This window comes from Manacus vitellinus, unplaced genomic scaffold (genome assembly GCF_001715985.3).
Source record: "Manacus vitellinus isolate BGI_N305 unplaced genomic scaffold, ASM171598v3 scaffold_15_pilon, whole genome shotgun sequence".
NCBI classification, from domain to species: Eukaryota; Metazoa; Chordata; class Aves; order Passeriformes; family Pipridae; genus Manacus; species Manacus vitellinus.
The window spans coordinates 4,507,098-4,518,390 of NW_021939122.1; the positions used below are offsets into that span (position 1 = coordinate 4,507,098).

The 11,293-nt window shown below is 47.4% G+C and overlaps 1 protein-coding gene across 1 annotated transcript; it reads right to left on the bottom strand.

Moving 5' to 3' along the window:
* Positions 1-2,355: 2,355 nt before the first annotated feature.
* LOC103758106 (zona pellucida sperm-binding protein 4) lies at positions 2,356-7,934 on the bottom strand. Its single transcript, XM_018068936.3, has 12 exons — positions 7,739-7,934; positions 7,264-7,385; positions 7,083-7,185; positions 6,369-6,524; positions 5,804-5,991; positions 5,525-5,622; positions 5,048-5,178; positions 4,655-4,844; positions 4,433-4,580; positions 3,056-3,134; positions 2,628-2,744; positions 2,356-2,495 (listed from the first exon to the last, which is right to left on the bottom strand). The coding sequence occupies exons 1-12, from the start codon at positions 7,932-7,934 to the stop codon at positions 2,356-2,358; spliced, it is 1,668 nt and encodes a 555-aa protein (XP_017924425.3).
* Positions 7,935-11,293: the final 3,359 nt, after the last annotated feature.

Consider the following 11,293-nt stretch of genomic DNA (forward strand, 5'->3'; position numbering starts at 1 on the left):
GAGACCCAACTAGAGAAAGTAGAGGCTTAGAAAAAAATAAGCCAGAAACACACCTGTGATGTAGAAGGAAAATAATACACTTTCACAGAAGGAAAAAAAAATTCACATAGCAGGAGCCATAAGAGCCACTAACACCCCAGTGGAGTTGGAGAACAGGCAAGGAAGATAGGACCAATACACCAGTGGAGGAAACCTCCACGTGGCCTACCTTTCACCCTGTGCCAGGGTTTCACAGGAACAGCTCACATCCCTCTGCTGTTCCTGCCCTGTCCTCCTGACCAAGTATCAAGTCTTAAACACAGAAGACTTCCCAGAGCAGATGAGAGAATTAAGTTCACTTCCCTGCTTACCCACTTGGCACTGCATGCACCCTACACTAAGCAGCAGGTCCATTACAGTAAGACCCAGCTGTGCACTAGAAGGGACAGTCCCTGCAGGGAAATCTGTCTGATTCCCAGAGGCTATTGACCCCAGAGCTCCCTGCTACTGTGGGATGGTTCAGCAACACCATGGAGGGCAGCAGGGACTTGGCTCTCCCAGCCCCTTCAGCATCCACACAGGTTTCCAAGCTCTCTAAGTAAGTATTTCTGTCTCCCTTACTGAGGGATAGGAAGGCTCCAGCAGCAGCCAGAGAGGCGTTTAAGTCTCCGTTTGAACACTCAATTAAGACCAGTGCCAGAGCACCCTGCCTGGGGGGCTGAAAAGGTGTGGTTTATATTACTCCTCTAATTGCCCAGTTAATTAACACTACAGACAGCTGCTAAAGACTTGTCATAAGGCACATTATGTTTACACTCTGCTTTGCCAGACTGAGCTCCACCTGTACCAAGGTCATTTAATTGCTAGAGCCACTCCTTAAAGGAGGAGGCTGTTTGACCTATCTTCAACTGAAGATTGTTTCCAGCCTATGATCTCCTTCACCCTCCCACCATACAACTTGAAACAGTCTTGTCTTCTGATTAGTTTTAAAAGCAGGCAAGACTAAGTCACTGATTATCTGGAAAGTACCAGGGAAGAGCAGTTCTGTGAGAAAAATAAAAACATGATTCCTGAAGTTTCTTGGAGCAGGAAAGGAATTAAAAAGCAGATTCCAGCACCTTAACACCCTCTAATCACACAGCATGTAGCCTAATTAAAAAAAACCAATACCTGCTACCTCAACAAGTTACTGGTCAGTAGCACATGTATAAGTGCTACTCTTCCCCTTTAGAGGCCCCAAAGCAGTACAATTAAGATTTCTCTCCTGCCTTAACAGGGGGAATTTCTGATCAAGACTGTGGGGGGAAAAAGGGGGAAAAGGGAAATACATTTTTCCTTCCTGTCAAGGAGTACTCCATTAGCTATTAGGGGATCTCAGTGTGAATGCAAGCACCAGAGGTCCCCCAGGCTGGGCAGGAAGGAGAGGGGTGGAGCCCCTTTCCTCTTCTAGTGCCTGGAGAGTTTTGCTCTACTGCTTTCACTCAGGACCTCAAAAAGCTAAGAACAGTGCTGCCCAGCTGCTGTGCCTGACAACAACACACTGAACTGCCCCAATGCTTAAAACAGCAAGTTTTATTTCTCATCTCAAAAAAAAAAAAAAAAAAAAAAAAAAAGCACTTCTCTGGCACTGTTGTGCCCACAGTGATGTCAAATAAGCTTTAATCCAAGAGCTTTGAAGACTCTTAACTGCCTTGTCTCACATGAAGGTTTGAGATTAATCTTTAAAATTTGATTTTTTTCCCCTGAAGTTTAAAGCACCTATGCCCTTTGGGAATTTTTTCCCAGTTGGAATTATGTTTCTTTGCTCTCATTCCCCAGAAAAATCCCACTTGCTGCCTTCTATTTCTAGGGCAAGAGGTGTAAGTTCACACATACAGCATCAATAAAGGTCCATTTGTGCAGTGCTTTGGCATCCTTGCTTTCTAGTCCTGGCACATGAGGACAGCCCTGACTTACCTAGTGACTCAGGCAAGCAGGCAGTCTCCAGCTCCTCTGCACAGACACAATACCTGCTCTGCATTCCCAAAGGAGAAGTAGTCGCAGGATCCACTTTTAGTTAGTTTTGCTGCACTTCTACTCAGTGTTTGAAAGGATAGTAACTTTGAAGGCTACCTCAGTCACTGAGAGAAATGCAGACACCACCCAGCATCACTCCTGCCTCAGTCTGCAGACCAGGCCACGACGACGGCTCCCTTGCGTAACTGGTGGACAGCTAACACCAAACCCACAGCAGAAGAATTCCAGAAAGTGAGATGGATTTAGAGCATTTGGAAAGCTTTCACAGCCATTGGGATAATTTTTGCCTTGCAAATAAAGTTTTACAGCTTTGGTCTCTAGGAGAAGCTGTACCACAGACCAAATGGTTTCACAGCCACTTTATTGCAATCCATTGATTTCATTTGCTGACACCTTCCTTTGCCACAGCACAGCAGCTACAAGGACCATACACAGAACTGTCCCGATTGCCACAGCAGCAAACCCCAGAGCCCAGGGGGCTGCAGCATGCACAGCTGCTCCTGTGGGGGAGAAACAACCCAATTAACGCTCCCAGAGAGGCACAGGGATGCTTTAGGGGTGCAGTCTGTCTGCAGAAAAGCCTTAGAACAGCCCCCTTCCCCAGACTGGCTATGCTGGGCTGCCACACTTACCAAGGCCACCCTTAGCTGTGCCCCATCTTAGCTCATCCTGGAGGAAAATCACAGGGCCTTTGCTGGAGACATGGGAGGCACCTTCATGAAAGTGATGCTCAGCACTCCTTTTACCCCCTACAGAGCAATGTAAAGGTTGTAGGTGAGAAAATGTATAACCCTGAAGGTCAGCTTCTCAACACACACAAAGCTCTGAAGGCCAAAAGTTTCCATGTGAGTCCACACAGAATTAGGAGCCTATGAAGACCTCTGCCTTTTTGGCATAAGAGCAAGGGCCTTTAGCCAGTGGAAAGGAGCAGGAAAAGCCTTGTCAAGCTGTCCATGGCTCAAGGGAATTAGTCCATACTCTATATCCCCTACCTGTGCTTCTTGGAGGCTAGAACCTTGTTGCCTCTTTGGATAGGGAAGCAGAAGGGTAGGACACTTACTGGTTCTAGCAGGGCAAGTGGAGGTGCAGGACTCCTGTACAGATCGGTGGCACGCTGAAGCACTGCAGTGAAGGTACACCTAGAAAGAATGGAACACAGCCTGGAATCACTCAGGCAATGCCTATAGACAGGTGATAGCCTGCTGAGGTGCTTTGACCCCAGCCAGCAGCTAAGCACCCACACAGATGCTTCCTCACTCCCCCTGCTCTGCCCCAGTAGGACAGAGAGAGAATAGGATGAGCAAAAGCAAGAAAACCTGTAGCTGGAGAGGTAAAGACCTAAGTGAAGGAGAGGAGAGAAAAGAACAAAACCAAAGAGATGCAAAGGCAAATCACCCACTCTGCTCCTACAGGCAGACTGGTGCCCAGACAGTCAGAGCATCAGCTACACTGGAAGATGAAATCCCTCAGTGTTTATTGCTGGGCACGAAGTCATCCAGCATGGAATATTCCTTGGGGTTGAGAGACAGCAGAGAGAGGAGAAAGAGCCTTGCTGCTATGCAAGCACTATTCAGCAAACAGTGAGAACATCACAATATTTTCAACACAGTTTTAGCCACAAATCCAAAGACACAGCACCATGTGGACTGCTACGAGAAGAGTTAACTCCGTATCAGCCAGACCCAGCACACCAGGTCACAGAAAGGAGAAGGCAGGAAGATCGGTTTGGCTTGTTTCACATCCAGGCTGTAGCCTTGGAGCCCTCTGCTGTCCACTGCAAGGCAGCTTTGGTACCTTTACAGATTTCGGTGAAATCTGGCATTACAGCACTTCTCCCACCCACCTGGGATACAGCTGCCTGAGCACCACTACTCTGCGACCAATGTTGGATACAGCTGTGACCTGTTTTGAGTATTAATTGGTTCCAGGAGCACTGAGCAAACAGAACAAGGCATGGTGAACTTCATATGCCTTAACTGTGCAGAAGTTCATGATATTCAAAACCCAGATGCTTCACAGATACTCAAAGCTATTTCAAGTCATTTTGGCTAAGAAATTTGGTTTAGAGACTATTGATTAATATAGCTAGAGCACACAACTTAAGCTAATTCACCAGAACAGCGTAGGCAACAAAATAGCCTTTGCTTAAGCAAACTACTACCCTTCTAATAGGCTCATTTTCTGTCACATCCCTCCAGAGATGTATCTTACCTCTACCATATTCATCTCAGGAAAAAGTTTGCATAAACCTATCCTCTTCTGTTTCAAGAGGGGATTTTCCTAGTCTTTGCTCCTGCCCCTGCCTTGCCCCCCCATCTCCCTCACAAGGAGGTTAAGCAGTTCATAGTTATAAAGTGGTTCTTATTGCTCATGTTTTACTTGTCCTCAATAGGAAGCTAGGCAGCCAGGACAGGATCTTACCAGCCCAGAATCTTACCAGCCCAGAGAGCTTCTCTTGGGAAGTGGAGTCCATAAAGGTGAACGTGTAGAGGGTGAAACGCTGGTAATGAGAGGGGAACAGTAGTCCTGAGGCAAAATTCAGAGGCACCAGTTGTGTCTGATAGTTGTCCCCTGCATAAGGGCACCTGAAGAGGAGAGGTGAGCAGTGAAAAAAGAGCAAGTTATTCCCCTGACCCAAAGTTGTTTACAAGTAACTTACCCATCCACCAAAACAGGCCACTGCAGCTGTTGCTGGGGATTGGTACTTGGTGTGGCCCAGCAGTGGTGCAGAACTAAAATCAGGTCTGGGTCTGTTCTCTGGAGGATTTTGACTTCTGCATAAACAGGGTCTCTCAGAGTCTTCACAATAGGATAGTCACTGTCAGTATAGTAGGAAGTATAACTTCCATCTGGAACAGAAGAAACCCAAGAGCCATTTTAGAGCAGGAAGAAACAGGCAGAGGTATCCTGAGAGAGTCCTTTATAGCCATATCTGTAAGTTCCCACCATGGCTGGGAAATAGTGCTGGATTAACCTGTCAGTACTCCCTTATTACTCAGAGACCAGAGCCCTGCACCAAGAGGCTTGAGTAAGTCCTGCAAACCTCTCCTACCTGAGGCAACACGCAGCTCCAAGGACAGAGGACCTGGCTGGGACACAGCAGGGAGTGGTGGCAATGTGAAGACTTGAACACTCAAGGGAATGGTGCTCCCACTGGTGGAATAACTACATCGGACATGTAACCTGGTAGGACAGGAAAGCTCCAAATCAGGCAGATAAGAAAAGTCACTCTGATATCTCCTTTCCCCAATAAGGCAACAAAATATCTACTTTAATTAGTTATACTGTTAATATTCCTAATCTTTCTTCCAGCACTTTAAGAAGTACTTGACATTCTCTTTAGACTTCAGATTTGAAAAACTCCAGACTGTCACTGATCAGCACCAGCTTTATTCCCACTAACTAGAGACATACCAGTCCTTAGTCTACTCCAGTGCCCTGTTGTGAATTCAGAGCTTGTGACAAGCAGGAATTTCTCCAGTAACATTGAACACAATGGCAACCAGCAACATCAGCTCCAGGGTAATACCTGAAAGTGCTATCCCTAGTGACAGAGCCAAGGCTTGCAGTTTTCACATCCCTGGATGCCACCAACTCATTCTCATATATGGCCTGGTCTCCAGTCACCTAGAACAACAGACGGGCACCATCACTGTGGTAAAGTCAAGCTGGATCACTATGAGGCTGGAGAACAGCACTTGGCCTCTGGAAGTCTATAGGGTGTCCATTAAGTAGCCAAAGCCACGTCAGGTTGTGCCAGGTCTCTCAGCTTCTGCTATTCCAGCCTAGTGACAGCTGCAACTCTTACCTGAAAAGTGGTGCCACAAGCAGAGAGTGGGAACTGGTACACAACAAATGCATTGTTTTTCACAGTAGGAACACAGCCAGTACTGTGTCCACTGGCCAGTTGCACAGAGTCCAGGACAATGGGTGGCAGGGTCACATCTCGAGAAACAGCAATGGAAAACTGGCCATCTGGTGTGCAATGAGCTGTCACTAGAGGAAAAGATAAAATCCATCTTAAGCTCAGGAAAAAGAGGAATGGAAAGGAGACTCAAAACATCACAGCAAAGATGAGGCCAGCAAGTTTTGTGAGTTCTCCTGCCTTTAAGCCCTGAAACAATTGCTAAACACAGCAAGACAAGTACAACCAGCTCTAACAGCAACATCGATTCTGGCCATAAACCCAGGTCTGTTGCAATACATTTGAAAAGGCTGGACACCTCAATAGAACATGGTATTCTTGACAGGCAAAAACATAGCCCTAAGCCACCTGCAGGACTGATAATACACCAACTCTGCTCTGACAGCAAAGTGAGGAATCCTGTTTTGAAGCAACTCAGCAGGAGGGGAGGACAGCTGCTCAGGCTTACCTGTGTTACCAAAGTAGCAAGGATTTACCCTGTCTCTAGGGTCATAGCAGCAGCCTCGCACTTCACAGTTTCCCTGGCTGACAGGCAAGGAGGCACACGGCAGCCGGTCCTGGCTGGGAACGGCCAAACAGACACTACTGCTTGGAGCATCTAGGGCTGGAAAAAAACAGCAGGACTTTGCAGCTAAAGCACAAAAGCAGGGGGACAAAGACAAAGGACTTTGGTGGAAGATGTCCTGGTGACTCTGCATAAAAATGAAGGGAAATTAAAGTCAGGTGAGGGATAAACACATGGCCTGGAGGTGGCATGGAAGCCTGCTCAGAAGGGACATGCATTTCCCTGGAACAGAATCTCCCCTAGAAGCCATGTACAGGAGACTGGACTTGTATGAGATCTGTCAAGATATAGTGTTTTGGATCAACTCTTAGTAGTTAGGAAAATCATTGTACCTAGTCTCTGGCTCAGTGCCTGAACTTGCAGGGACCCAAGCAGTCAAAATATGGCTAGAGACACAGTGAACATATTCCCCTGCCGATCCTGCAAAGACGCACAAGTTCCCAGCAAGTTGGTGGTTTCTATGTCCAAACCCTTTTCCAGGGAGTTTTCTGCACAGCAGAAAGTCTCCTTTCCTAGCCCCTAGACTGACCAGGAACAGCCAGCCAAAAGGAATGACACTCATCACCCACAAGATACAAGCAACTATCAGAATCTTACCAGGAAGGTCCACAGGGCACCTGAGCAGCGTCTCTTCCTGAAGAACCTTTTGCCCAGCAGCATCTGTTCCTTCAAGCCCAACCAGCAGAAGGTAATGGCCATTCTAGGGGAAAGCCACACCAGTCAGGGCAGACAGAGCACCAGTAGTCACGGTCCCAGCAGAATCCATAAGGTCACTCACCCATTCAAAGATATAACAGCCAGTATAAGAAACCAATACTTTCCTGGAGCCATCTGGAATCTCAGATACCAACAGCCCACAGTCAGAGTCATTCTGCAGAGCATGTGCCTTCCCCTCAGTATCTACAGAAAGAGAAGACAGCAGCAGTGGCTTTAACATCCCACATTCCAGAGAGGGTCCACCACAATCCTACCTTTCTGTAGGAAACAGGGACCTAGACAGTATTAGGGTCTGGACCAGGAGGGGTGCATGTGAGAGAATCCAGCAGCCAAGACCATCTAGATCCAGGCACAGTACTTCACCAAAACCCTCAACTACTGGGTCATATAAAGAGCCCCCTGATTATACAAGATGCACTGAAAGCTTTTCAGCAACACTTCCCATCAAAACCCACTCCTTCCTCCTCATTCCAGGCATATCTCTGCATTGTGCAAAGATATGGCTAATAATGCCTCTGGACACTGCCCTCACTTACCCCAAGTAGTCAGCACCAATGAAGCATTCCCTTCCCAGCCCAGAGGTAAGGTGAGCTGTAAGCTTTCTTGGCCACAAATCAGCAGGGTGGGATCAGAAAAAACACTACGAGCCCCCATAACCAAAGCTAGGGGACCAAGAAACACCCAGAAAAGCACAGCACCCAATGCAGCCCCAGACTGTCCTACAACACCCATCCTGCTCTCTTGCTAAGGACCATGAAGCAGCTGTTCTTAGCCTAGCCCTTTTAAATTGGGGAGCCAGCTGGGATCAGAAATCCCTGAAGTGTCCAGGTGGGCCCAGCCCAGCAGTTTTTAGCACCTGTCATTGCCCTCACCTGAACCCAACAGAGCCTGCTTGCACCCTTTGAAGGAAACCATAGAGCAAGAGCTGAGCGAATGTCAAGAGATGGGTCTGTATTCATACTGTAGAGCCCCAGCAGGGTCTTCAAATCCTTTTTGTCACTCTCAGTTCTTCCAACAGCCGAGACATGCAGGACATCTGGCTGCTTTTCCCCAGGTGCCCTATTGCTGCTCTAATTGCTCATTACAAGGCGTGAGTGCCAGAAACTGAGTGACAGTGCTCTTTTGCTCTTTTGTTCTTTTAAAGCTGACGCTGCCTCAAATGCCAGACGTAGGGTGCTGACATGAAAGCACAGAAATAGCCCTCACCTGAAATCTGTGGGAAACTATGGAGCTCAGGAGGCTTTACACACCTAAAAGCTGGTGATTCCCTGTAAACACTCTTGGCTATGGACTTACAGCCCTGTTTGCAGTGTGGTTGTGCAGGGATAAGCTGCAGGACTGGTCTAGGCCTGGCTGGCAGGTGGCAGGACTGTATGCTCTGTTGGATCCCCACTCCCAAAAACTTACAGGGGGTCCCTTAGATGGGCTTGAAACACACATAAGGGGAGCCTCTGTGATCCCCGAGAAAACTGTGCCCTTCCAGCACCAATTGCCTGCCTGTACCTGCAATGTGTCTCATGTAGAGCCTTCTCCCTAGCCATGCACCAGGCAGCCACACACCTCGTTGTCCATCTTTCCACACAGATGTTTCTGCATTCATGCAATAGAGGGGTGAATGTTTTTACACTGTTGCAGAAGTGATGCACACATTTGTGTTTGTGCATGCCTTTTTGTGCCCTACATTTTGCAGTGGGAGTGCTGGCATAGCCTGAGCCATCCATGTTCTTTTGTAGTCTGCTTATTTCTTTGGGAGTCGATCAACACACAGACATCCCAACATGGTGTGCGTTAGATGCGTGGGATTTCTAATCTTGACCCTTAATAATGTGCTTCCATTGTAGCCACTCATGCTTCTGCCCTCATCAGACCCTCCAGCTCCTGGATGTCTGCACAGCACTGTGCAGCAGTCAGCCACTTGTCCTTCCAGCCAGTCCTCACCACAGGAAGGGTGGATAGTAACTGAGTCTGGGGGAACCATTTCCTCTGCTCTTTCACCTCAGCCCATCTTTGCTCCACAGGTATCCAGGCTGCCATGATCCCAGCTGGGTGAAGAACATCACTGTGCCTACCCTGCACATTGCTAATTTCATGCACCAGTCAGGATGGCTGTTCCACAAAGTACTGGACCTTTTGAGCTGCTCTGCACAGCAGGAACCCAAGCAAATGGATCTCAATGGGCTGTGGTTTGAGCAGCACACATGAACCAAGTGTGCTCACCACAGTTCCTGCCTGGGCACTGGGCAGAGACGTTGGGGAGGCACCCAGAGAAAACATTTGGACTTTGGCAGGGAGGAGGCTTCATCTTTGTAGAAGCTGAGTTGTGCTTGCTCAGATTGCACTGCCACTGTTTGACTGCTGAATGCTTCATTTGACTGCATTACCTGCTGATAATTAGGTAAAAGATAACAAACAAAGTACTGGAGCTAGAGGGAGGTAGCTTTAGTTACACTTTAACCCATTAATATTTTGTTTATGCTGACAGGAAAAATATCTACATGGAGATAAAGAATAATTCTACATGAAACAACCCTGAGAGTGCTGTAGATCCACCAAGCAATACCTGTGCTGAGAACAGTTTCAGGTAATTGCCCTTTCCTAATACCTACACGCACACTGGACAGGGATGAGAGGCACTTGAAATGAGCCTGAAATTCATGGAAGTGAAATGCTTTGTTTGAAAGAAGTTGTTATAGAAAGTGGGAAGCAGCCTGGCTGAGATAAAACAGGCAGGTTTCTCTTCCTCACAGACCTTTTCCTCACCCATTTGATAGTTCTCATGCATTACAATGACCCAGCTGTAAGCACCAGTTTAGACAGCACCCAAGACCACCACAAACAGGACATAGAGAGGATGAGGACAGGAGAAGCAAATGTCTCTGTGGTCCACTAGCCTGAAGCTGATCATGAGGGTCATGGGAACAAGGGAACTTCACAGACAAGGTGGAAAGTTCATGATTGCTGTTAGCTGGCAGCTACCTCATATAGCAGTGCAAACTCTCATGAACTTTACTTTTATCAGGTGAAAGTCCATAAAGCTACATGAACTTCCATGAACTGCCCTGACATCTGAGCTGATGCAGGAATTTAGGCCAGCAGATAAGCACCCAGCCAAAAGTTGTTGGTAATTCAGTTTTCCCACTAAAATATCTAGTGTGGGTCTTTAAGAAGTAAAATGAGATTTAAAAAGAACAATTAGCAAATTATTGCACCTATGCAAGAGAGAGAGGGTGACTTAAGAACTCATAGGGAAGGAAAGGTACTTGCAAGGGTTGGAGACCTTCACTAGCACCTCTGAGTGAAAGGGGAAACTCACATTAACACACGGACTTACAGCAAACCCAGCACAGTCCAACTAAGCACTCAGTTCACCCAGGCCTCTTGCTAATTCCTGCCAAGTCCTACATCCCCTATTCTTGCAACACCTGATCAGTTGGATCTGTCTGCCTGCAAAAGTGTCACAGTTCAGGAGAGACAGAGGGATAAGGCCAGACTGAGCAAGCTGAGAACAACCTTGAGGGTCCTTTCCCAGACATGCTCTGCTGTTTCTCAGAGCACCTATGGACCTTCCAGGGCAGCAGTTCCTCCTAATGGAGTCAGACATAACAAAACAAGAACTTGTGCATGCCAGCTTCCAGCAGTAGTTTGGGTGAGCTTCTTTGGTCATTACAAGTGCAAGGACTAGTTGCCAGGTTGCACTAACCTATACGCAGCCTCTGCTCTGTCACAATTTGGGAAGCCATTCCCCAGAGACCCTCTCAAGGTCTTGATTTCTCTTCTCTGCCTGCTTTTCTCAATTGTTTTCTCCTCTAGAGAAAACTCCTCTCCTTGAAGAGGTCAGAGTCCCAAGGTCTCATCCACTTTTCTTATGTCTTTGTCTACTGTGATGTCTGGAGACCTTTCTGCCCATGCTAGATGGATATTTTACACTTTCCTCTCTTGTGAGGCCAGACACCCCTAGGGAGAGAGACTGAGGCATTTAATTGCTGTGCACTGAGGAGAACATGTCTGTATGTCCTTTGGCAAGTCACATGCAGTGCAAACTCTACCAATGTCAGGAAGATTTCAGGAACAATCAAGGATGGCTCACATCA

What these genes read in the sequence shown, in the direction of transcription:
- LOC103758106 (XM_018068936.3), bottom strand. Translation starts at nt 7,934, where the DNA reads ATGGGTGTTGTAGGACAGTCTGGGGCTGCATTGGGTGCTGTGCTTTTC. An exon ending in GCTGTTATATCTTTGAATGG is followed by an intron (nt 7,186 to 7,263) that starts GTGAGTGACCTT and finishes GCTTTCCCCTAG; the next exon opens with AATGGCCATTACCTTCTGCT. An exon ending in GTGCCCTGTGGACCTTCCTG is followed by an intron (nt 6,525 to 7,082) that starts GTAAGATTCTGA and finishes GTTTTTTTCCAG; the next exon opens with CCCTAGATGCTCCAAGCAGT.